General features: G+C 39.7%; 1 protein-coding gene and 1 long non-coding RNA gene across 2 annotated transcripts; both read right to left on the bottom strand.

The window, feature by feature from the left end:
- Positions 1-585: 585 nt before the first annotated feature.
- Positions 586-22367, bottom strand: LOC137127671 (oxysterol-binding protein-related protein 3-like). The gene is made up of 22 exons (XM_067504979.1): positions 22252-22367; positions 14818-14923; positions 14151-14267; positions 12661-12714; positions 12468-12581; positions 12128-12280; positions 11916-12006; positions 11630-11733; positions 9644-9733; positions 9372-9531; positions 9080-9204; positions 8861-8992; positions 8584-8677; positions 7490-7725; positions 6809-6946; positions 6410-6473; positions 4140-4218; positions 3820-3964; positions 3119-3263; positions 2889-3015; positions 2226-2348; positions 586-1444 (listed from the first exon to the last, which is right to left on the bottom strand). The coding sequence occupies exons 2-22, from the start codon at positions 14878-14880 to the stop codon at positions 1348-1350; spliced, it is 2451 nt and encodes an 816-aa protein (XP_067361080.1). The 5' UTR covers positions 14881-14923; positions 22252-22367; the 3' UTR covers positions 586-1347.
- A 1206-nt stretch (positions 22368-23573) lies between these two features.
- On the bottom strand, positions 23574-27720 carry LOC137127667 (uncharacterized). Its single transcript, XR_010914449.1, has 2 exons — positions 26508-27720; positions 23574-25976 (listed from the first exon to the last, which is right to left on the bottom strand). It is a non-coding gene; the product is annotated as an uncharacterized lncRNA (long non-coding RNA).
- Positions 27721-27983: the final 263 nt, after the last annotated feature.

Below are 27983 nucleotides of genomic sequence, written 5' to 3'. Positions count from 1 at the left end.
GTTGGTGGTTCCAAAGAAAAATTACTTTTCTTTGCAATGTATATCTAAACAGGCAACATGGACAGAAATGCTTGACATTTACCTTTGTATGGGATAAGGTTGTTTCAGACCAAGACAGACATCCATTGACACAGATTCTAAAAAAGAATGGGGCAGCAGATGAATAAGTGAACACATAAGAATGTCTGGACAATGTTGCTATAGTTATGGTGACTAGGCGTGTGGTGACCACAATATAACTACTGGTCGTTTTTAAAATTTTGGTCGATCACTGCACCCAGGTGAGTACCAACACCAGTGGTTTGATTGGTCAGTTGGATGGGGATCAGGCTGAAAACTCAGTACATTATGTGGCTGTGCGATGTGCTGTGTAGGTATACAGCTGTCCCCTGTCCAGTAAATTCAATATTAATAATGTGGTAGATTTGTGTAGATGCCAGTTCATTGGGGAATTTAGATTCTCCAGTTAAACCAACTGCACATCTTTGGGACAGTGGGAGGAACCTGTGCTTGGAGAAAACCCACACTGAGAACTGGGGAGAACTTTTTTTCAAATTTTGTTTTCAACTGAAATGAAAAGCAATATAATATATACAATATCTCATTTTATATGAGGGAAAGCGATCATTACACAGGGTGGGATTAATTGCCTGAGTGACAAAAAGGAGCAAATATATCTGTGACTCATCCTTATGTGTGACACACATCCCTTATGAACATGGAATATTATTGCTGTTTTCCTCAGTGAAACCTGTATCCACAACCCTATGACACTCATGACTCATTATAAGGCATCATATTTAAACAAAAAATTATTTTCCTAAAAATGAAATCTGATCAGTCACAGGTAATTCTGGTCAATCAGAAAACCTTACAGTTTTAGGACTCAGTGGAGTATACTTAAGCAAATTTGACTTAAAAAACAAGTTCACTAACTGTGATCCTTTCTTAAACCAGCAAAGTCTGCATGTTATACTGACATCATTCACACAAGTAATATTTAAAATCTCCTAATAAAAGTGCAAACCTGCTTCAGCAGTTGATTGAGTGCAGCACTGCAACTAAAGGCACTTTGGTAAATGCTAAGATATGATAAAACATAATATGAATCCTTACTCTACATTGACAATATGTAAATTACAGTCATCATAATGAGAAGACAATGTTTCTTTAAGGTAATACACAATAAAGAACAAATTTTTTCAAAATCTGTTTAGTCCAGAGAGAGAAAGCAGAAGTCCATATGGGTTTGCCATGACATGGTGCATATTAACCAGGTCAGGGCACTTGGATGATGCTCTCAGTTCAGTTTTTATTTCCTCTGTATGCTAAAGGATAGTGGAGAGGTTACCACAACACAGGAAAGTCCAATTTGTTGAAGCCAGGGTCTCTGCGCAGCTCCCAGTATGTGTTGTTACTGACCCATGTGTCATCCTTAGACTTCCTGTCAACACAACACACAAATTTGTTTCTATTATTCATACATCACCCAAATTTAAATTAGGGAGATGTGTCATATATAAACATTGTTTAAGAATTAGGTTAGAAGTCGCTTTTAATGTGAATCACCTTACAATGACATTATCAAATTAACTTTGTGTCTTTAAAATGCTTGTAACAGTACAAAACATAGTTCACCTAAATAAGAATCTGGACGTCAAAAGTATTTCTATTTAAAACTATTTTAGCATTTGTTAGCACATGCAGGTTATTTCCATTATACTAAAAATGTAAGATTTAAATTGTCAGCAAATACAGGGAGGAATGTATTTTGAATATTATGGGTGTAACTTAAAGTTGATGAGTCGAGTAACAGAAGAGCAGTCAGTCACATTGTATCACCTCTGAAATGGATGTGACATAAAAGACAATGACATGATGGGTAATAATTCCTTTTTAAGTCAGTTTGTTTATCACACAACATTAACACCATCTGGTGGTTTTAATACAAAAATCTATTTAGGTTTTAACCAAAATGTGATCAACTAATAAATGCTGATCTATCATTAAGGGTTTAACCACCTGTCAGCACCTAAATTGGTCACTTGTACTTGAGTATTGCATGGAAATGTCTCGGCTGACTGTGTGTGTGTGTGTATTTCTAAAAATGACACTGGCTGCAATCTAGTGAATCTTAATCTTAAGTGATCGTATGCACACATGTACACTTTATCTGACTGCACACACTAACTCATAGGATCATTAACAAGTTAAGAGTAACATACTTAAAAAAGCGTGGCTGGTGTGTCATGTTATTGTCCTGCAGCACCTTCCTCCTCTCCCTCTGGAGCTGCTCTATCCTCTGTTTCTGCTCCTCAGCTCCTTCTGTGTTCCCCTCTTCCAGCAGCCTGGACAATAAAGAAGGAGTTAGTGAGTCAGGATGAAAAAAGAAATTTCTTGCAGCTACAGCAACACTTCCATTAATTCCATTAGTAGGAACAGTGGCAGCTACTGCTAACGTCATGTTCCAGTCCCAATAAACCTCCCAAATGCTAAATGATTACGCTTAAATTTGTATTTACACTTGAAATTCTTAAGTCTAAACTCAAATGTTGTTGACTCAGGTAACGTAGGAACCAGAGTGACTCGTGATTCCAAATCTCATAAGCAACGAGGTAAGCGGTAGCATTAATTGCCTTAAGAAGTGAGCCCTCCCATAATTGACCACGCACTGGTCATGTAGCAATCAAAAGTGATAGCATCACAACATCATCAGGGGGAATGAACACGAGAGGCTCGAGAAATACCAAGGACTAAAAGAAGAGTTAGAAAAGATGTGGAAGGTGTATATCTGTATCTTTATTTATCTATCTAACTTCATCCTCGTGCTCTAAAACCCTGTCGTTGCCAATTAGACTCCTTTTACATGTTTCATTAAAAAGTCTAACCTCTGGTCTGGCCTGAAGCGTGTATCAGTCGGGGGTAGCAGAGGTTTCAGCATAGAGTCCAGCTCATTCAACTCCACTGCAAACTGGGTGAAGCCATAGTACTGCTCATGATCCACTGGCATAGGGTCTACATACAGACAAAAACACACATGATCAGCTGTAATGTCAGTCAAGAACAATTTTTTTCTTTCACTAATCTACTGTGGTTTAACAAATGATCAACCACTTACTTGCTCTCCAGATGCATGTGGCAGAAGGTGGATCTCCTTGAAACACAGAATCGTGCCATTTTCCAAATATTGTGTGCACAACTTTTCCCTTTGCATCGGTAATCACCCCCTCTATCTCATTTACTGTAGAGCTCCATGATTTTGCCTTAAAGTGTTAAAAAAAAAAACAAGAAGTGAAATAGGCCTAAATTTATCCTAAATGTAGCATTTTATATTGCTGTGTAAAAAATACTACACGATTAGTGAGGACTTGACTCATAGTGCTGAGTTTTCCATGGTCACAGTTTTCTTGTGTGGAATTTCAGATCCAATTTCATCCACAAGAGGGTGTTATTAGCCCTAACATCAAGCATGTCTGAGATGACATGAAACACATGAATTTTTGATGGTTTGCTCAGATGATGACAGCAATTAATTAAGGGCTAAATTTCAGTCAAGGTCTAAGGTTTATGGGAAGGTAACAAATCAACACACACCAACAGAGGAGAAACAAGTTTTTTTGTTTTACAATTAGTTCCTGTAGAATTAGTTTTTATAATGCAACACTATACAAGAAATGCACTGAAGGGGCACTATTTTTTTCTGCATGATTAAACGATAAAAACACATTTACCCAAACCTCCTCTGCTTTCTTCATTCCCAGTTAAGAGCACAGAGCACTTTCCCAATAGAGAAAAAAATGTAAATATGTTTTTCCTAACCTTCACAAATGTAACTTTACATTGGCAGGCATCACTGTTAATGTTTTTGATAGCCATCTCGCCGTAGTGTTCAATCCAGCGCTGACCACTTAGGATGTTATGAATGCATGATGTCACTTTGTTCCATTCGTAGTGATCCCCAAAGCTGGGGAGACAAGATAAATTAAAAATTATCACACACACACAGACACACACACACACTTGTGTACTAACACTCCATGGACACTTTACACATTCAAAAGTGGAAATATAAACCCTTACCCACACACAACATATAAACAAACTCCCACACACAGTAAGTAAAGGAGTAAAGAACTTACACAGGCAGTGTGACATGTGTGGTTCCCATGGGAACGATTTCCATGGATTTGCCCCAGAATTTATTTTTCCATCGGACATCTAAAAGACAATATATCAAATAATAATAGAAAAGTGCTTTGTGACAGTGGAAACTTCTGTAATATGTATATAATGTTTATGTACAGAGAGAATTACAAACCTACAATGCCAGAGATAATGAATGAGGTCACATTAGTATAATCTGCACAGTATACCTGAACATCCACCTGGAGAAACCTGAGGCGGCTGTCGGGTTTGCTCTTTTAAACAGGTTTGACCTAAGGCTGGTCTCCACTCCACTGACCCACAAAGCTGGTAACAACCTGGACCTCATTCTCACCCGGGACTGCACCACAGACAACATCTTGTTCACTCCTCTGCATGTATCGGATCACGTATTCATTCAGTCATCATCCCTAGAACTTTGCATTCTCCTATCGCACTTGTAACATTCCGCCGTAACCTCAGGTCTCTCAACCCGGAGCAGTTCTCTTCATTCATTCATTTTCTAGACCCGGCACTAGATCCGATCCCTTCCACTCTCCTTCAAGCAGTTGCACCCGCACTAATGCCAGCTATTACACAAATCATCAACACATCCCTCACAACAGGCAGTTTTCTGACCTCAATCAAGCCGCAGATTACCCCACTGCTTAAGAAGCCTTCTCTTGATTTACAGACTGGTCTCTCTTATTCAATTTCACTCCTGATTATCATGGAATCTCTTTCGAGGTGCAAAAGCCTGAGGCCAGTCTTCTGTTTCAACCGTACTCGACCTATCTGCAGCCTTTGACATTGTGAACCATCAGATCCTCTTGTCCATACTCTGATTTATGCATCTTTGGATTAGCTCTAGCTTGGCTTCGGTCTTACCTATCAGGACAAACCTCCAAAGTGTCCTGGCAGGGCCATGTTTCTAACTTTCAAAGCCTCTCTACCAGGTTCAGTTCTTGGTCCCCCCCCCCAAATCTATACTACATCCCTGGTTTATATTATTTGCTTTCTGTCCTTTTCACCAGATGACTCCACTGTCTCATCTTGCATTTCTGCCTGGCTTTCTGACATCTCTGCTTGGATGAGAGAGAGACATCTTCAGCTACACCTCTCCAAGACCGAAGTTCTTGTCTTCCCAGCCAGACAGCCAGACCTTCAACGCAACACAACATCAGCATCAACATTGGATCTACAATGATTGTTCTTACCAAGTTGGCCAGGAATCTAGGGGTTATCATCGACGACCTATTGAGCTTTAAGGACCACAATTTCTCAGTCTCTAAAGCATGCAGATTTGCCCTCTACAACATTAGAAATATCAGACCCTACCTCACAGAATATACAACCCAACTCATTGTACAGGCGCTAGTCATATCTCGCCTTGATTACTGCAACGCTCTGTTAATGGGGTTACCAGTATGCATTATGAAACCCTTCCAGATGATCCAAAATGCGGCAGCACACCTTATTTTTAATCAGCCAAAAAGAATTAATTTCACACCACTCTTCAGATCTCTACACTAGCTTTCTGCAGCTGCCTGCATCAGGTTCAAAGCTCTCTCTCTTGCCTGAAGGGTGACCACTCAACAGCTCCTGGTAACCTCACCGCCTTCATTCAGGTCTACAATCCCTTCCGTCCACTGTGCTCTGCCAATGAACGGTGTCTGGTGGTATCAGCACCGCATAGAAAGCATCAAGCAAAACTTTTCAGCTCATTGATCCCACAATGGTGGAACAAGCTACCAAACTCTGCACGCTCACCAAACTCACTCCCAATATTTTAATAAACTGCTAAAAACAGAAGTCTACTGCATTTTCCTATGCACTTAAATGTATTAAAACATGAATAAAAAAATTCCTCTCTGCTGTTTCTTGTACTTGCATCTCATAAAATGTAAACATTTTCCGACAGGACTTTGCTTTGATGTTTTCTCCTTGAGAAAAAAAATAAAAAATAAAAAAAAAAAAATCTTACATTTTTGTTTGCCTTGTACCTCACTATAAGTAGCTTTGGATAAAAGGTTCTGCTAAATGACTAACGTAATTTGTTGTAAAATATAAATATCAATTAAGATACATACATACAATGGAAAGTTCCAATGATATCACAAAGCCAACCTAATATCCCACAACAGAAGATTTCATTTTTTAGAATGACCTACAGCATGGAAAATACACTCAACAAAAGTGTGGTGACTATGATAGGATTTACAAGAGAAGAGAAAGTGGCATCTTTTGAATAAACTCTCTTTCTCACCTTGCCAAAAGGTGAAGTTCTTTGAGTCAGAGTGACACGCTGACACAGGTGGGTGATGACTCACCTGGGAAATTAAGAAAGGAGGTTGAGATAAATGCACATCAAAAACTATAAAACTTGTAGCACATCAACAAGTGTAATTTTCCACAATCAAAAACTGTTGTTATAAAGCTTTTCTACCCAGGTATAAACTATTGCTACATTTATTTTGAGAAATCAGTATAACTCTAAACAAATGACTACACAACAACTGCATGTTACTTTATATCAAGTGTGACATAAATTCCTTAACATACAAAATTGAAAACTTCTTGTAAAGTAAACATAAAAGTAGTCTATCATGCAATGAACACATTCCTCAAGTGAAATCATGTTTGCTGCAAATTATGTTAACTCTACCTGTTCAGCTATAAACCTGAAGCCCTTGTCAGATCTGTCACACTCGTAAGTCTCTCCTAGGACAGGGTTAAAGGGTTTGCTTCCTGCTCGATGGTAGGTGGATGCATAGGCAGTTATTGCAAACGTAGCAACATAAACCTGTTTAAAAAGTCAGAGAGGATGGATGAACGTCGGCCCTGCCTTTGCTACGCAGCAATTATAGGATTTACAAAATAATAATGTGTGTTTATTTAAAGTATTGGCAATATGAATATGATGGCATTGTAGGTTTGTAATCTTTATGATTGCAAAAATAATATTGTGTGTATATTTAGGTGCAGGTAAATGTGTGTCTGTGCATTATATTTGATTTGACGAAGAGAAGGTGTCGAGCTCTTCCAAACAGAAGCAGACAGAAATAAAACAAAATATAAGTGAATGCTTCCAGTGAGCAAAAATTAATTATTTATTAAAGCTTTTAACGGCAGCGCACACAGGGCTAAAGATGAACATCAGAATAGCATTTTAAAAGCTGCTTGTGCTAAAGCAAAGTCCCCAAAACACATTTGCTATTCATATTTCACTACATCTACATTTATATTTATCTTTTTGTCTGCTTGTTTGCTCTACTTAAGAAATTCAAATAAGCAAGCAACTTCCAACTGGCTACTTCAGGTTTACACATGGGTTCTTTCCTCTCACCATGCGTTGATAAGGGTCTTGAGTCTGGTTGGCAGTGTCCAGCAGCTCGCTGTACTCCACTTCCTCACACAGCCTCTGCAGAGTGTTGAGTGGCTCATTGAGCTGTACTGGCATGGCCACCTTGGACAGATCCTTACCAATGTTGTTCCTCAGGATGTTCCACAAGCTCACGCTGCTGGTGGGACTGGGAGAGGGCAAAGCGGAGCGCCGATTAGCCATACTCACCACGCTGCTGACTGTGGAGGGAAAAAGGTGGAGAGGTGAGACATGTGCAGGTAATGATATTTTGAAGAACTTTAGACAGAGCTGTGCAGGAGCAGAAATCAGTGAAATATCCTTACACGAATGTGCACAATGTCTATAGATGTACAAGACTGATAGTATCTGAGGTTATTTAACAGCGATGAGGATGTACTTTAGCTTCAGAGACAGCACTTAAAAGCCAGCATTGAAATGTGATTCCTTCAGAATGTACAAGGCTGGAGCAAATCTGTTTTAGTGGTTCATTTTGATGAGCATTCTTTGCATTAGATACTATCTAATTCAAAATAGTGACACAAATGTCAGCTTCCTTCAGTTTCACTTAGTAATACTAAATACTTCTAAAATCATATACTCACAAAGACCATGCCATTAAATTTTATTTTTGTTTTGTCCTATGTAGAGGCAAAGGTTTGTTCAGTGAAATATAAAACAAACACCATCTGCAACAGAGAATAAGTTATGCCTGAGTACAGATGCTTTGTCATTTACACTATGATGATGAAACATCGCACTGAGATTGTAAACAAGTTTGGAAGTTGGCGGGGATCATGTTAAACACATTCTCTGAGCCACTGAGTAATGCATCAGATTCCACACATTCATTATTTGACACTTTCAGAAAAATACACAAAAGTGCAACCCGGCGTACACACACGCACACGCACACACACACACACACACACACACACACACGCTTAGTCACAAACGCACTCAAGCATGCAGAGACAGACGAGCCCTGGCTCTGTGAACACATTAGGTCTGTTTGCACCATCTGTCTTTCTCTCTGTTTTCATGCACACAGACACACAACTTGTTGATTTATTGTGTACCAGAGTTGTGTCTCTCACTGCCTCCCTCGTTGCTGCAGGTATCCATGGAGATGCTGTCACTGACATCACTGATGTAAGAGTCATCGTCGGACACCTGTAGACACACAATAAATGGTGGTAAAGCAGCAATCGAACAGAACAGAAGGCTTAAAAGGCTAAAATTGTATTGCATTGCAGTGTATAGATTTTTTGTGATTTGCATGTTACCAGTCTAAATAAATTATCACTGCCTTCGCTTTAACTATTGCAATTTGTACGAGAATGAGGTGTATCTGACCTCATTCTCAGAGGAGGAGGAGGAGAGGAGGTACTCTTGAGCATCAAAGAATTCTGAGATCGAATCTGGAATTGATGCTTTGCTCTCATTGGACACCTGGTGGACCAGCGAGTGGGAGTCACTGGGACATTCCTGTTAAGAGAAAATTTGCACATGTGGTATAATTAATTTTGGTGTAATGATGCAGAATCGTGACTTCTGAATGGCAAGGTCACTCACGGAGGCATAGGTGGTCTTTAAGCCCATGACCTGTGCTGGCTGGGGGGCCTGCATGTCGATGGTGTGCCTTAGTCTGTCTCTTTCTGCTACCAGGGAACTAAAGGCTGATTTTAGAGTAACATGGACTGGAGAGAGGCAAATGCCAAAGACAGAAAAAAAGAGGGAGACAACAGACACAGTTGTCATGGAAACTGTCTTACCATATAGAAGCAAACACTTGTAAGCATATTTTTCTATTTGCAGTTAAAGCATTTCATAAGCAACCTTGCACACACTAAAAGCAACGACTCACTGTTGCTGGCCAGCCTGCAGAAGTCTTCCTGTAAACGGGACACTTCTGTAGGTGAGTCTGGGGAATCAGTACAAGTCTCCTGGGTGTTGGTCTCAGTAGTGGAAAGGTTAGGGTTGGATGCGTGGAGACGAGGAGACTGAGAGGATATACAGCTTGGGACCTGGTGGGCAGAGAAAGGTCAAAAGATTTAAGATTTTTTTTCCTCTTCATTTCCACTGTTGTATATTTGTGAGCTAATATTTAATAGTCATGATGAAAAAAACTACATGTACCTGAAGTGTTGCTTTGGAGTCTTTGCCGTTGTTTTTGGATCGCCACCTTCTTGGCCTCTTCTCTTTTTTGGGGATTTCATAAGTAGATACCTGTGGTACCACAAACCATTTCCATATTAGAAGGTAGAAAACAAAACACCATTCAGTAGTGACCTAACCACAGATACAGAAACATTAAATTATGTCTATAGGTTTTAACATTATATTGTTATTTACAACATAGGCATGTGACTGACTCTCTCACAGTATTCAAGTATTCACCACCTTTGCCATGACACTCAAAATTGAGCTCTGGTGCATCCAGATTCCACTGATCATCCTTGAGATGTTTCTACTACACAATTGCACTCCACCTGTGGGAAATTCAGCTGATTGGACATGATTTGGAAAGGCATACACCTGTCCATACTGTATAATGTCCCACAGTTAATGCATGTCAGAGAAAAAACCAAGGCATGAAGTCCAAGAAATTGCCTGCAGACCTTAGACACAGGATTGTATCAAGGCACAGATCTGAGGAAGGGTACAGAAAAATTTCTGCAGCCCTTCCATAAATGGAAGAGGTTCAGAACCACCAGGACTCTTCCTAGAGAGGGCAAGCCAGGCCAAACTGAGCGATCGAGAGAAAAGGGCCTGAGTCAGGGAGGTGACCAAGAACCCAAACGTCACTCTGAAAGAGCTCCAGCATTTCTCAGTGGAGAGAGGAGAACCTTCCAGACAAACAACCATCTCTGCAGCACCCTACCAATCAATGAGCCTGTATTGTAACGTGGCATATCACAGCCCACCTGAAGGACCCTCAGGCCATGAGAAACAAAATTCTCTGGTCTGATGAAACAAAGATTAAACTCTTTGGCCTGAATGCCAAGTGTCATGTCTAGAGGAAACTAGGCACCACTCACCACCTGTCCAATACCATCCCTACAGAAAACAGGGTGGTGGCAGCATCATGCTGTGGGGATGTTTTTCAGCGGCAGGAACTGGGAGACTAGTCAGGATCGAAGGAAAGATGAATGGAGCAATGTACAGAGACATCCTTGATGAATTCCAGTGTGTTCCAGTGCGCTCTGGATCTCAGACTGGGGCGACGGCTCACCTTTCAACAGGACAATGACGGTAAGCACACAGCCAAGATAACAAAGGAATAGCTACAGGACAACTCTGTGAATGTCATAGAGTGGCTCAGCCAGAGCCCAGACTTGAACCCAACTGAAAATCTCTGGAGAGATCCTAAAATGGCTGTCCACCAATGCTCCCCATCCAAGCTAATGGAGTTTAAGAGGTACTGCAAAGAAAAATAGGATGGCCAAAAATAAGTGTGCACGCACACACACACGCACACGCACGCCCCTCTCTCACGCTCACAGTAATGTTCTCGGAAGCACATACAACAAACTTCCACTACGAACTCTATTAAATTATCTCAAATTTTGACCAAACTTAATTTGAAGAGACATTGTCACTATATGGCCAACAATCACAATCAGCAAATACCTGGCTCAACTGCCACACTTAGAATTAAAGCTTTGTATTAGCAGACATGTTTTTAATCATTAACTTGTCAAACAAATGCTGCATTTTTCTAAATGCAGATAAAAATGCTATCACCTTGCTTCGTGTTCTTGTCGCACATAAAACGCACATTTAAAAAAATATATCAAAATGTTTTGCTCATTGACATCAGGGTTTTCTTCTTCTGAGGACATATTCATTAGGGTTAGCAGCACCATAGTTAAATTTGTTTGACTTAAACTTTCTGCATTCACCCTCACTTGTTTTCTCTGCAGGCAGGGGAGGGGCAGATCTCTGCATGTCACTCCAGCAGAAATCCTTATTACTGTAGAAATCCAAACCGTTTAAATGGCAGGTTTTGTGACTCAAAATATCTACTGCCAAAATGTGCTAATGAATAAAAACCAAAAAAAACAAAAACATTAACCATTCAGCACTAATTATGTCTAAAATAATCGGTCTGATTTTGCTTACTGGTAGTGCACTGATGACTGGAGCTGAGTATGTGCGGTGGAGGACTTCCATGCTCTTCAACAACAGATTGAGTTCGAGAAGGTACGACTCACATTCCTCCAAGTCTGAGTGAGAGACAGGTTATTATTAGATGAAGGTTTGGGTGTGCGCAGGCTCAGTGATTAACATAAAAGACACACTGCAAGAAAAAGTGTAGACAAGGCAGAGTGACAGGCAAGTTAGGAGACAATTATTGTGGGAAGAAAGGACCGTGATAACACGCACACACAAAAAAATAAAAAAACACCTTTGCAGCATTTGTCCATGTCTTCTGAGGAGTGGAGCCAAGAACTGAGTTTAGTCTGGTGAACTGATGCCTGTTTGGTAAGAGTAGCTCTCTATTTCACAGGGAAAGACAGATGAAATGCAGATAACATGTTCCTACTGAATCAAATTTAATAGAAACAACAAAGCCTTTTATTTATTGCAACAAACAAGTGCTAAAACAAGCAAACTTACTTTTCTCAGGGAGTCATTGTGTGATGGGGAAGGTGAGGCATGGGGGTGGAAGAGGTGCCTTTCATGGGGATACGTGGCAATCTCGTTCTGTCGAAACACACGGTGATGACGAAGCTTCGACACCCACTGCTCAAACAGCTCTAGAGACTTTACCTGGGTGCCACAAATTCATATTAGGAGCAGTAAATTAGAGCAGCTTTCTCCAAGTGTTATGGTATGAAACAATCACAGGAAATGAAAGAAAGCATGTGGGTGTTGGGGCTTTTGAGTAGATCACTAGGAAAGAGGAAATGATTTCAACTATACTTAAATAATTCATGCAAGAAAGAAAGAGATTTACCTTTAGGTGATAGATGTTGTCCTCTGTGTCCAAGTCAATACACATGGCTTTTTTCTTTATTGACATGACAGAAAGGCCAACATCTATGCAGCCATGAAGCTTTCCCTTCTTCAGCTGTGAAAACACACTTGTTTTAAGCATATGTCTGTTTGCAAAAATGACAGGCAGATGGTGCTCTTGAGGGGATACCTACATCAGCTCCACGCTTTGCATACTTCAAGATGCCCTTCTCCAACAGAAAGAATCTCTAGGTGGAAAGATATAAAACTCATTCATTCAAAACATTCATTTATTTACATGAATTACTCTGTTTTCAGTTGTTTATAACCTTGAATCATTGGTTTCGTGCAGTCTAGTTATACAATTACCACACAGACAGAAAAGATTTAGAAAAGTTTTGCATCTGTCACTCCACTTTTCCCAGCCTTCAATTCATTCAAATTTTACAACAGCAGTTTAAAGTAAGTGTTCACTGCCACATCATACAAAGCACCCAGATTCACATTGGTTTTAGAATTAAATTAATACTGGCAAGGCACTTGAACATTACTTGAAGCACCAATGTGGGCTAAAATATGGTCTATTAAAGTGGCAATTCATGTTACGAGGCAGAAGTTTCCAGTTATGCATGAGCACACAGAGAAAAGACAGGGAACATGATGAGTCAGGGTTACAGTATAATCAGCTGGGAATAAAAAAAATGGAAAAAAGGAAATACAGACGACTATAATGGTAAAGAGGAGGAAATGTCAAAAAAAGAAGCTTGAGGTATTCAACAACAGCGGGTCAGACCTTTTATCTAGACATTTAGGGAAGACTAACATGAAATAAATGGCTAATGGGAAATAAAAGCACAACAAACATACTTGTATTTTTAGATCATTATTCTTCCTTTTAAGAAGTAAAACTACCCTTGATTGACACGGTGACGAAAATACAAAATAGAAAGAAAAGTGTTCTCAAAAACCTCAGAAATGCTTATGAAGCCTTTACCTTGATGCTCAGTATTTGACAAATATTTTTGTACAACACCTATGTTGCCCAACGTGAAAACAGCTCTTTGGATCAAGACATGCCAACAGCAATATGGCAACAGTTTCCTGTAACAACAAGTTGTGTCTAACCAAGTAACAGTCGGCTGTCATGTAAATGGGAAAACTGGTCTACAAAATCAGAGCAGGGGATTATGGAAACCGGATTTTCCACAGGTAGATTTCTCCCACAGAAGACCAGTTTCTCTGCCCTGTTTGCATGTAACCAGGTTTCTAATCAGCTTTCTCAAATAGCGCGTATAACAAAAGACTGCAGACTGGGCAGTGAAAACTTAAATGAGGGAAAGGTTATTAGTAGGAAGATGCCGCCTCATTTTTGAAACAAAGTCAGAGAAAATGAAACAGACACATATTCAGACTTCTACAAAGCACTTTTCACTACAAAGCACTCAAGCCACTTTCACCATAGGGGGATAAACACAGTTTATGTTGTGGATCAGCTCTTTTTTGGCTCTCCCTCTGCAGCAGCACAAAGACAGTCAAAAGTAAAGAAAGTAAAGTCAGGAAGCAGAGTTTTCTGTCACCAAAGAGTCAAAATCTAGTCAGAGGTGGAGAAGAAAGCAGATTACTCTTCTGATGTATATGCACATTTCCAGTTGAAGGCTTTAAGAAGGGCAGGTCAGGTGCTCACCTTATGCCAACCTTTCATGGGCCACTTCCTCCTCTTGAGCAAGAAACCCTCCTGTCTTTTAGGCTCCTGCACGCTGGCAGGAATTCCCCTGAGCCCCTCCACAATCTCCCAGCTGTCCTGTAGGGAGACAGAGCAGTGCTGTACGAGTTAGATATGAGTGAACTTCTTTCCGTTACAGAAACTGATCAGCACAATTATCATGTAAACAGTGAACCCATCCTCATCACAGATAGTGTTTATGGTGAACAGAATACTAATAAAAAAAAATAGGTATGCCCATAACACCGATACAAGTGGCTTGTAGAATGAGTTGCTGGACAGTTTTTAGATTGTTAGTAACTAGATCCTAAGACTTTAGCACAGCAGAGCTTGCATTCGGCTTTACTTTTGTCATCATTAATTACCTCAAAACGGTTCTATACCACAGACATTTTTCCACTAATGTGGTATCATACAGCGTATCTGAGAAGTTTTAAGAGTACACAAAGGCAGGATCAGACCCAATGCCTGATACTGTCCTAAGCCTCGGGACATCCCTAATTAAAAAGCAAATCTGATGTCAGCTCTTATTAAATGAGAAGATAAAAAATGCTCAAATGCTAATCTTGGCTGTGCTCACTTTTTATTCACACACTTACAGTACATAGATCTACTCACACACACATACCTGGTTGCTGTCATGCTTAGAGGACCCGCTGCTGTCACTGTGAGTGGGCGATGGTGATGTCATTTTTTTGCGACGTGACTGCTTTCTGCCCACCTTAGTCTCGTTTCTGTAGAAACAGCAGCAACAGAGATCACAGTAGAGCCGCTAGGAGCATCACTTTGACCTTTGAAGGCCATGCCACAACAGTCAGCACTGCTGAGAAAGGTTAAACCAAACTGATGATAGACTAATAGAAAGGCTGAGCTCAAGAGCAGTTAGCAGCACACAGAACTAGACAGATACAGAAAGGAAGTCACTTGAAGCACGACTTCACAAATTTTCAACTTGATTGCTATGGCTTTAATTTAGTATCAAAACATACAATAATGCTTTAAACCTTCTTTCTTCCCAATATTAATATATTCCTCTACTTCTAGCTTAAAAACTCCTCAAGAGGACATCATCTTGGAGTTCAAAGGGAAGTTTATTGACATTTATGTACATGTACTACCCAAACTAGAAAAGAAGCAAGATACATAAGATTATTTATTTTAAAATCAATATCGCAATTTAACGAAGCAAAATTTTTGAATTCGATATCCAGTTGTTGATTTAACCCTACAATAATAAGAAAAGCATTCCAATAGAATTTACACCCAGAGCTCTGACCCTCCCCGACCTACAGAGAATGTGAGTGAAAGTGGATAAGGAAAGATACACACAAGTTTAACTTCAGTGCAGCTAACTGTAGTGAAATTGGCCTCTGCATAAGCAAACTTCAATGTTGATGAGCAAGATAAGTCACTTCTGTCATTTGAATATATTTTGGTTTCAAACAAGAGGATGCACAGGAGGAACAGGTGTTGTACTGAAGTAACCATGCAAGGTAACGTCACATTTAGGACATTTAAAAAAAGCCCTACTAGACTGCATTTGACAAGTTAATGATTAAAAACAGTCTGTCTTCAAACCCTACTTTAGTCAGCTGACCAAGTTATCAGCTGAACAAAAGTTTAAAATCATGCCGAGTTAATTTAATTGTAGTTCACCATCTGTGTTCTCGATAATGCATGCTTTTCTGCATGTTGTTGTTGGTTGGCATTTCCGAAAGAGATTGAAGGGAGGGGGAGCAAAGACAAAAAGTTAGTTTAAAAAAAAAAAAAAAAAAAAAAAAAAAAAAACACAAATAAACATGTTTGTCTAGGTGATGTTTTTGACTGTGTGCCGGTGGAAATTGGGCTACTGTTGGTCAAAGGGAGAGGGAAGGAAAACATGTTCATAGGCAGAGAGAGGAAAGCTGAGAGCGTAGGACTGACAGTAGGGACTTTGAATGTTGGGACTCTGACAGGGAAGGCTAGAGGTTAATATGATGCTGAGGAGTAAGGTGGATATACTGTGTGTGCAGGTGGAAAAGTAGCAAGGCTAGAAGCTTAGAAGCAGGGTTCAGGTTGTTTTACCATACGTCAGATGGGAAGAGAAATAGAGTAGGAGTTATCCTGAAAGAGGAGTTTGTGAGAAATGTTCTGGATGTGAAAAGCGTATCAGATAGGGTGATGAGTCTGAAGCTGGAAATTCAAGATGAGATGATTGTTATTGGTTATGTCCCACAGGTAAGATGAGAGTCAGAGAAGGAGAAATTCTGGATTGAGTTAGATGTAGTGATGCAGAGTGGTGCAGATTTCAATGGACATGTTGCTAAAGGGAACAGAGATGATGAGAATCTGATGGGCAGATTAGGTCTTCAGGACAGGAACAGAGAGGGACAGATGGAGGTAGGTTTTGTGAAAAACGATGGAAATGACTGTATTGAACACTTTTTTTCAGAAGAGGCAGGAACATACGGTTACATAAGAGTGGAAGTAGAAGCACTCAGGTAGACTACATCTTGTGTAGATATTGCAATCTGGAAGAGTTCAGTGATTGCAAAGTATTGGTAAGGGATAGTGTAGCCAGACAACAAAGGATGCTGGGGTGTAAAATGGGATTGAAATGTATTGACAGGCAATCAGGAGTGTGATGGGAAGATGGAACAAGTACTTTGAAGAGTTGATGAATGAAGAAAATGCAAGAGAAGAGGCGACTGGTGTGGAGCAGGAAGTAGTAAAGTTTAGTAAGAGTGAAGTGAGGAGGGCGTGGAAGAGGATGACTACATACATACAAGACAGAATACGTGTGTGAATAAGAGGGATCCAAGTGGAACGGTGAGGTTACAGGGAGCAGAGGTGAAGAAGGTGCAGGACTTTAAGTACTTGGGGTCAACTGGTCAGAGCAACGGAGAGAGGTAATGGTGAAGAATGAAAGGAAAGGTGTTCAAGACAGTGGTGAGACCAGCGATGACCAGCGATGTTGTTCAGATACAGATGCACTGAAGAAAAGACATGAGGCAGAGCTGGAGGTAGCAGAGCTTAAGATGTTGAGGTTCTCTTTGGGAGTGATGAGGATGGACAGGATCATGAATGAGTACATCAGAGGGAGAGCTCATGTTAGATGTTTTGGAGATAAAGCCAGAGGCCAGATTGAGGTGGTTCAGAGGAGAAAATTAATGGTTCAGAGGAGAAACTGAATATATCGGTAAAAGGATGCTGAGGTTGGAGGTGCTGGAGGTCTAGAGGAAGACCAAAGAGGAGATTTATGGATGTAGTGAGAGAGGACATGAAGTTAGTTGGTGTAAGACAAGAGGAAGCAGAGGACGGGGTTAGATGGAGGCACATGATTCGCTGTGGCGACCCCTGAAAGGGAACAGCCCAAAGAAAAAGAAGAAGAAAAACAAAGCACAGTTCCGGGGTAAAATCTTGGCTGGAGATGTACAGCCCAGGAACCATGAGCTATGTTATATTATAGGTTGACTGGAATTGCCACATCCTCACTGTGATGTAACATACATTCCGCTCCTTGACACAAATAACATGCTCCAACCTGGCTGTATGCATACATTTATGCATGTGTTCCACTCCCTGTGTCTGCTGATGTAGTTAAACTAAACTCAGGTGTGTTTGTGTGGGTGTGTACTATGGTTATTAGTTGGGCACATTCCTGAGGACTAATACAGATAGGGAACACCTGTGGTCATTGTGTGTGCTTGCATGAATGCAAATTTGTGTAAACTTCTGGATTTTAACTATGCTGCCAACTACATCCTCTGGAAATGGTTTTGTGGTTTAACGTGTGTGTATTTTGCAGTTCCCCAAGGCCTTGCTTGCAGTCAGTACCATGCCCAGGACATGAGTCATCAACAGGAAAGAATGTCTGTGCCTCGATACCTCCCCAACACACCATAACACACCACTAGCTACAGTCAACCCTCAGCTAAAAGCAGAGTGAAACACATGGGCGGCCCACTTAGTTCACAGACCTGGAGCAAAGATTAAAAGACAGACATATTCGAGTAGGCTTCAAATGAGAACTTGAAAATGCTTTAGTTCATCAACCTGTTATATTCACACTTTTATGGCTATGGCAGTTAGGAATTTATCACACACACTTTCTGCATATTTACATCCGTGTGAATACACTTTTTTATAGTCTAGACTTTAAGCAAGGTAGATCTAACCAATTAACATGTTGCATTGACGTGCAATGTAGCAGCCCAGGGCCTCAATAGGTAATTTGCAAATACAATCATCATATATACACACAATAAACATCATCATTCAGCCCCGACTTCCATTTCTCAGTCTTGCTCCTTTTCATACAATTTAGCAGCAAACTCTGTAACAACACACTTCCTTAGAGATAAACCTCAAAGATGCAGAGATTTAGTTTGAAGTGTCAGTGCCTCATGACAGTTCCTCATTTCAAGTTTGGGTAAAAATTATTAGGCTTTAGTACTACCCACTATTGAGCACTTTAAAATCTGTAAATATGACATAAGTCCCTGAACATCACACTTATTACGACTGAGCGATTATTGTACATCACAGAGCGTCATGTAAGACTAGAAGAGATAGGGTTATGCCCCAGTCTTGTGTAATGGAAGTCAACCATTAAGGGCACAGCCCCTTGTAAATTTCTTGTGGCAAAGGGTCAATGTCACAGAGTCACATGGCGAATGAAAGATATCAAAGAGATGGAAAAGTGAGTACTTGGCATGTGTTTCTATTTGGGTTTGTAAAATCAGCTGATAAGAGGGAGGGATAAAACAGATGCCTGTGTCAAAGAAACTCGTTTTGTCTAGGTGTTTGACAGAATCAGACAATGGCTGTATGGTCTACATGCGAGACCATACAGCATAACAAAAGTGAGGTGTTATTTTTTTAGAAAGCAACCAACCCACAGTTTGCAAATGAATCCAACTTGGGTATTCCCTCCTTTTCCCCCCACTCTGACATATTTATGTTTCTCAACAAGTAAACAGAAACAAGAGGTTCCCCTAAGCTAGTTTTTAAATGGTGATCACAGACCTGCTAAGCATCAGAAGACAGAGCAACTTGCAGCTAGAAAATAGACTTTTTCCTTCTGCTAATTCAATTTCTGATAATCAATGTCTCCTGAAAAACAAAACAATTCTTTTCTATTAAAGCTTTGCTCCAAAAACAGGTTGTGAATGCTGCTAAGGAAGGCATCATTTAACTAAAAGTTAAATGTAAAAAATAAATAAATAAATAAATAAATAAATAATCTTATTAGAGTTGAGCATATTGTTCATATTTTACGGAAGCCACGTGGCTTTTGTAAAGCAAAGCCATTGAGGTTGTTCAGCAGTTTCTATGAGTGCATCCTGAAACACAAAGGCTATAGCCTGAGGAATAGACAGGCTGGAGTTTCCAGTCTGGCATGAAAAACACACACACAGCCACTCCACCTGGTTTTTGCCAATACACATTGTTGCAGCAGCAGGACTTAGCCCGCCTGTCCACAAGTGTCTTTGCAGATGGCTCATTTGTGACTCTACCTCCAATAAAGCACCTTCCAGTGAAGCTTTTGCACATGGTGTTGAAGCTCTGCATTATCCACTGATTATAAAACTGAGCACCAGTATAATAGGCTTTAAATAAACTAACATCTGACAATCATATCTGCCTCATACATCAACTCATACATTTTTATATCAAAGAAGTGTAATGGCTGCGTGGCAGCATATATTCTTGGATTGGTTGGACTTGGCTTATCTGACCTGTGAGATTGTCTCTGACTTGCTCCACAACTGGCTGATAGCTCTGGCTTGTTTGACAATTTATTTTCTTTTCTACCGCACCTGTGTTTTCAGCATGCAGGTGGAGAAAAACTAGGGATCAAAGAGGACAAAACCAGGCCCAAAATACCATTGAACCGTGAGTTTGTTTTCATGGGCACTTAAAGAGAGCCGAAAAGAGAACAGGCTTGAGAACCAGCATGGTTTTAGATTCTTGTGTGTGATAGATAGCCTATGTGTTTGCATAAAGCTTCATTACAAAACATGTCTTTCCGTGCCTTTCCTGCTGAGACAAGGGACAGTTTGTGTTACTGCTCAATCACAAGTTGCTATGGATACAAAAACCCTAAGGCAAGAAAATATTCAGTTTGTTTATTCTTCATGGAAAATCTTAAACGTCAGGTTATTTATAGAACCTGATCTGTGATTATGACAATATGGCTTCACGACACTCAGCTCGGCTGGAAATAGGGCACATCTATAACCTTAAAAAAGGGATCACAGAAACGCAATTCTCAAAGTGGCCTCTTGGTGAATTAGTCAAGGCAGGAGTTTACTGTATTCACCAGCTTTTAAGCAGGTTTGTGTAAAGGAGAAAGTGGGAGAGAAATAAATCAGTGTGTCATGTTAACGCCCAGAAATGAAACAGGACACATTTTCACTAGGCTCTTCTTACTACTACTATAAATTCACAGGTAAATTTGCTATTCATTCTCTCAATCAATTGATTACCCCTTTAGGCTACCAAATATCCTACGGTCTTAGAGCCCAATAGAACATCTTTAAAAGTACTAGGTTTTTGTCTGAGAAACAGTCCAAGAATCCAAAAATATTCAGTTTTAAATTATTTAAAGCAGAGAAGCAACAAATGATCACATAAGAGACACCAAACATTAGCAGTTATAAATGTATAAAACGAGAGGTATATTAATTGTATTGCAGTCAGTATATCATAAATGGGATTTCTGGTAATTGAAGCCACCTTGTATCATTGTCCTTCAATATTTATTGTAATTAAAGAAATCTACACATATTCCATCACTTCATTACAGCTTTATCAACCAGCCTTACCCTCAGTTACCATATGATGACAAAATACCTCAGGGCTACCGAGCTGTTTACACTACACAACATGGTATGCTTGAACACCAGGTTGGCAATGTGTGCATACGGGCGATCTTTGAATGGTACAGTGATAGTGATGCCACCACCACCTATGCACAAATTGATTCTGTCTGGACTTAGAGGTGTATAAATATAGCCACCCAGGTTCCAAACAAAAAAAAGCCTGATGTAAATACACTGAACAATTCATAATTCTTTAATGAATGGAGTGTTGGGCTGCACCCAACCGTTAATTTTATTACTAATTATCCTGCCAATCCTGCTCATGATTAATCACGTACATGTTTGTTGTGTGAAAGTACAAAATCGCAATCACATTATGTCTGGTGTCCAAGGTGACCTCTTATTTTTATAAATCGCTCATTTTGTTTAAACCAACAACCCAAAGACATTTAATGTACTGTTATAAAAGTCTAATGTCATTTATTTCACATTTGAAAAGCTGAAAATACTAATTTCTGAAAACTGAAAGAATTTAGTAATTATCAGACTTGCATTCTGTTTATGTCTTTCATTCCGGCTTAAAAGCATAGCCTGGTGGATATCAAATTGCTCTTTGAAAGTAAAATGCATAAAAAAAGGAAGTATACTGCCCTACATGTGAAATACAACACTCTGCCATATTGTAACTTAACAGAAAACAGCTTTGAATGACCCAACTAACAAAGTATACCCTCACAATGATCCCTGTATGCACACACTGAATAAACAGAAGAAGAATAGTTTGCTTGTGCTAGCGATGGTTTTCAGCACAGCCACCCGAGTGATTGATAAAGTCAGCCAGGCATTAATGAGGACAAACTCCACAGGGGGAGAAACCACAGGTGTCCCGTGTAAATTCAGTTCCTGCTGCCAACAGCCAACGCAGCAATTCAAAGTTGTCAGCGCAGGCAAAATGTCCAATATAAACCATGTGGTCGTAAACTCGTCGCCCACCAATCCTCGATAAAACCCCAGGCATCACATTAAACCTCAGGATGGAGACTATCGCACACCAATTTAGCACCAAACGTCCCGAAGAAGTCCATTAATAATTCTATCGAAAGCGATATTTCACACCAGCGCTCAAACGGCGAACTGGCGACACGACAGGAGCACTCTCAACTCTGGGGCTTCATTGAAACGGAAGCAGGACAATCACAGCGAAAACAGACATAACGTCAGATGAGTTACGAGTATTAATAAAAAGAAATGCTTACAGTTCTTTGGCGAAAGCTACAGCATCTTGTTCGGAGAGCAGAGAGACATACAGTATCTGAAACTGTAGCCTACCTGGGGCTCCGGCTGCTCCCGAGCGTCGTGGCCAGGGAGGGGTTTGGTTTGGACGCAACGTGACGGGCATTCTTTTTACCCAATCACAATTGAGAACACACTTAAAGGGGCGGGTAGCCAAGGTTGGAAGGACACGTTTTTTTTGAAAGAACCATATTGTGACGTCAACAAAATGCTTAATCCACCTATTAAAAAAAAAGGTGAGAGCGTTGATGGAAAAAAGGGTAAATTCCAGCTGTTAAATTCACGCGAAGGTCATTCAATTGGCTTCTGCTTTTTGTATTGTTTTTAGTTTTGCCTCCCTCATTTGCCTCACTCATATGATGTCTTCCCAAAATGATATTTCATCCACCACCCCCAGATCTTACGCTATTTAAAATACTTTGTGCAACTTTTAAACACTAAATTTGGCAGCTTCAGATCGTGTAGACTAACACTATAAAAACTGGATTACATAGGGATGCAGGCAGTAATTGTTTTGTTGAGTACTCTGTCACTTAATTTGTCACTTTGTCAAAATTATATAATAAAAAAAAACATTTGTTTAAACAAGTGTTCCAAAGCAACTGATTTCATCCAATTGCATTTTTGAACTAGTTCTGTTTTCAGAAACCATGAGTAAGCGAAGAAATTGTGTGACTGCACTCAGTCAGAATGAGCAAATTGTGAGCATGTGTTTGTGCGTTTCTTCTCAATGTCCATCTTTCTCTTTTATGTACTCTGTCATATGTGGTGAAAGCCCTGCTAAGTCAGTCCAACTATGCTTTGGATTTGTTTACCCAGCAAAACAAATTTGCTCCTTTGCATGGCTGTGAGTTTGTCACTTCCTGTCTGGGCTTATTTCAAGGGAGAATTTTAAGGGGGTGGCCTATTTCCCCAGGTCTGCCCTATATAATTCAAATTACCATTACAATATTTATACCTGTATTTTCTTCAATTAGTATAAATTTAAGTTCCAAAAATATTTGTTTGGAGAAAGGCAAAATCAGAGCCTTTCGAGGTTTGGTCGTGGCCTCAGTCTGGCCAACCGTAGAAAAAAAAAAGTTCTAGATCTGCCACTGCTGATTTCTATAGCAACAGAGAGAAGGGACAACATAAAAATGGAAAAAACATATTTGAAAGGGAGAGTCAGAGTTGGGTGTGTCCACAAACATAGGACTATGTCAGGACCAACTGAGACAAACTGAATGTATTGAATGATCCCTTAATGTGTTAAAACTGTGATACTGGGAGTAACAAACAGGAAAAAGAGATTGTCATGTTTTTATTGTGAAATCTTGTACTTACAATACACAAGCAGTGCAGTTTTAGCCACAAGGGAACACACCCTACATACCTGACAAAAGAGATGCACATTTTGAACTACATGTTTGTTACACAGCACAGCTAGCAAGCCCAAAAATGCACCAGAAATTTCCTTGGTTGAAATCATTTCCAGCCACTGGCACAATGATTTTTTTATAGATTAATGAAGGAGATGCACTGAAAGAATGTGCATGCATGTGTAAATCTGCTAATATATATTAAAGTGCAAAACTTTGCATGAACTTGTTTTACTCCTTTAGCCATTTCAAAATGTTGTTTTAATCAATATAATAATATTGCACAGTCAGCTATATGTTCCAGTATGGTCACTGAGTGTTTAAAAAGAAAAGTGTAGTAAAATAAAGAACATTATCAGAGCAAAGGTTTGCATCCTCCTTATGAAATGTTCTGTGATACTTCGTATGTCCTCCCTTTATTTTTATAACCTCCTACAACCTCTTTTAGTTAGCTCTGAGCAGTGTTAGTATAATTTCAGGTGTAATTCTTCATAGCGTAATTATTGCAAGTCTACCAGACTGCATAGCTGTCTGCCATGTAAATGTTGGGTTGATGAAAAAAAAACAATTCTACTCTTTTTGCTACAGGTAAGGGGGATGCAAACTTTTCCACTTAACTGTGTTACCCTGAATATAAAGGAACAGGCACAGCAGAGAAAGAATGACGGACTTAAGTTTACACATAATACCTTGTATGGAAGAACAGGATTTTGTTTCCAATTTGAGAGGGACATATTTTTACAATACACTAACAACAATTTGTGAAAGTGTCTTACCTATATATTGTGATTTCTTATTGTTGGTTTAAATATTTCCGACTGTTATACAAGCCAATTGTTTGCATGTACAACAAGGTTGAGCTAACACATGGGAGCAATATAGGCATTAAAGTACATTGTGATACAACACTTATTTAATGGAAACACTTAATCCCCAGAGATTCAACATGTTTACATAGACAAATCTATCAATGTGGCTTTGTCATATACTGTAAAAGTGAGCATATGTAATTATATAAACAATTTGTTGGACAAGTTGTTACTATTATTTCACTATACACCCCACTGGCCACTTCATTAGGCACAATTTTACAATCCAATGCAATCCATCAAAGCAGCGCTGCCATGAATTCTATTTTTACAGGATTGTAATTTCTCTGTTTTTACTTCGAGACTGTCAGAAAGGGGACAATTCTACTGTGTGTTTATTTTTGAGGTCATAGTGGCTGGTGGAGCCATACTGCAGTGCATTATATTAAGAGGCATTTCTAATGCTTTGCCCACCCACTTTTAAATGAATAAGGGGGCCATAACAATAGAACCATATCCAAATATATTGCAATACAATAACAACTCTACCACCCATTATATTACAACGTTGTAAAAGTAAAATTCAGTCAACTCTCATTCTGATTATTGTTGAAGTAGTGATACTAATAAGCACATGTATTCTAAGTGACTGTACATGCAATATTACCAATGCTTAGTCCACAAAAATATAGCTCTAAGGCTGTTTTAATATTCTGTGCATCACAGGAGTATTTTGGCGCACTACATTAGTCAGCTGATAAAACAAATAAAATAATATCACCTTTGTGGAAATGGTTTTGTACAGAATGAATATTTAGTATTGCACAATGTTATCAAAGTACAGCAGTTAGCACGGAAAAGTAGACTTATGCTAAATTGTTAAATCTTTTTAAGATGCATCTTTCATAAAATAAGTTGTCACAGGCAAAGTGAGTGTTTAGAGTACACTGATCTATCATTACAAATACTAACTTTAAATTGATTTTACAGCTTTATATTCACAATAAATAAGTATTAGCTGCACAATGTTTAGTCAAATGCAGACTTCAAAGTTGTTATCTGCGACTTAAGTGTGCCTGGTGGATAAAACATTTTCTGTTTCATTGTAGTGTCCTTTTAGTGTTCAAGCCCACACTTAAGTTCAGTCTTTCACTCATGACATTTTGTAAGCTGAGAGGGCAGGTGTACTGTCAGCTGACCTATGATGTTCTTGCTGGACTAGGTGCGCTGACAGGCAAGTGTCCAGGGAGGAACATATTTAAAATTAGCTGCTGTCTCTTTTGTTGGCATACATCCTCTCTATACTGCCTCTTAGAAATTAGTTTTTTTTTTTTTAATTTTGAAGGGCATTTCTTGTCAGACACACTACCAAAGGAACTGTGCCGTACCAGACACAGTTCCTGTGGCTGGTGAGACGCGTCCCTCGATCACTCAAGGCATGTCTGCTGTCCAATTCTTAATGTGGTACCTTTTGTTCACTGCTGGCAGAGCGGGGACCGCTGCAGTGGTAGTGATCATGATCTGAGGAAAGAGACGTGTAAAAGTCAAAATGTAAAAAAAAAATATGCATAGCAAAACAAATGTATAATTAAATAATTTTACTCAAGTACTTAAGAAAAGCACAGTAGTTTGATTTCTATAGTATAGCTATATATAGCAGTATTTCTATATAATACAGCAAGTCGTAGTTTTCAAAATAGATACTTGATTTACCAAATAGACAATTTTAAATAAGTACATACCTTCTTGAACTTAGTCACTGACATAACGAGGGTGCTACCATCTACTGGTCAAAACATTTATCACCGTAGAAGTGCCAAATAAAGGATGACTGGGTTTTTTCAGGATTATTGATAAATTAATGAATGTAATAATAAATCGCAAACAAACAAGAAAATTAACAATGGTGGTGGCGGCCCTATTGGATTGACTGCAATAACACACTGCAATAACTGCAAGCAGATGGATGGGTATACCTAATAAATCAATATAACGAGCGTACTGCAGGATAATCTAAAAATGTGTTAAGGAAAAAGCAAAGAGCTACCTTACCTTTGCAGAGTTGACTTGTAGGCAACTTGTGAATTTGTACATCTGGCAACCTGCACGTAGCAAACTGTCCGTAGTTGTCTAATGATTTACACTAACGCCTAAGTTACTAAGGGCACAGCCTTAACAACCTAGCTGTCTGGGGGTCTCCTGATTCCTTCTGCAAACCCCAAACACACTCATGTTTATTGTGGATTATCAGAGACAAACATTATATAAATGTGTCTGAACAACTGGTAGAAATTAATCTTAGGAGATACACAACCCCATAGCCCTGCACTGGTAGTAACACTTCAAGTGCTCCGTCAGACCAAACAACTAATGTTGTGATTTAGCTGCGAGAGCTCGATTTACGTCATTGGGTGCGTTATACATTAGCTTGGCTATGCTAGTAGTTAGCCTCGGGATTATAGTAGCTAGCCTAGGAATGCTAGGAGTTTGCCAAATCAGTTACATATGCATTGGGTTTGCCGATCCTATGATGTTAATCTCCCCTAGAAGAAGGTCTGTGAGCAGCAGTGTCGGTTACATATCCACTGGTTTGCCAAGGATGGTATGCGAGTTTCCAGACTCGTCCAATGAATAGCCTGGCTCAATAAGTGGGTAGCTGGTCTCCAAGAGTGATACCGTTAGAGCAGCGTTCCCTCCGACTCATTTACCTCCGCCGGGCTATCGGTGACTTCAGCTGAATCACTTGCCGGCTCTGCCATAGACGTAGGTGGCTCCGATTTGTCTGTAGTTATATTCTCCAACGGTGCTGCCTCATGTTTAGTAGTAAGCAAAGGCTTTCTGCGTGCTTTTCTCCTAAATAATCCAGACTTCTGCAGACTACGCTTGACTGTGGAAATGTGGACTTTGATTCCAGTTGCCTCTAGGGACTTAGTCAGGTCCCCTACAGTTTGTTTTGGATTTTTCTGTAGCTCTCGGGCAAGTTTTCTAGTGCCTCTTGCAGTTATTTTCCTTGGTCTTCCACTTCTTGGAAGGGTCTCAGTGTGTCCATATTTCTTCCATTTCTGGATTATGGTCTTTACAGTTGGTACTGGTATCCCTAAACGCTTAGAGATATTTTTATATCCCTCTCCACTTTTATGAAGGTTCACCAATTTAATTTTAAGGTCTTCTGAAAGCTCTTTTCCTGATCCCATTGTTTTTGTTACTCCCAGTAAAGCGCTTCAGATTTGCCCCCGGAGAGCCGCATAGTCTTCGTGGGCTTCAATGACGGATGCCAAACCCGCTCACAGCACACTTCCGTCACCTACTGGACTGGAGTGTGGATCAGTCGTTCTCTGTTTTATCCCAGTTTCTTTTAAAGAACAGTATTAACCCAGAAGTTAAGTTTTCTTTTATTGTTTATCTGTTTCCATCCTTTTTTTATTGCCATTGGTGCATTGGTACGTGCTCTGTTTCAGGTTTATAACAACGTGTACATAGCCCAGTCAAGTGGTTGCCTATTCCTATTCTATATGAATTGAGTGGTTA

This window comes from Channa argus, chromosome 1 (genome assembly GCF_033026475.1).
Source record: "Channa argus isolate prfri chromosome 1, Channa argus male v1.0, whole genome shotgun sequence".
Lineage (NCBI taxonomy): Eukaryota > Metazoa > Chordata > Actinopteri > Anabantiformes > Channidae > Channa > Channa argus.
This window is presented reverse-complemented; position numbering and strand designations above follow the sequence as displayed.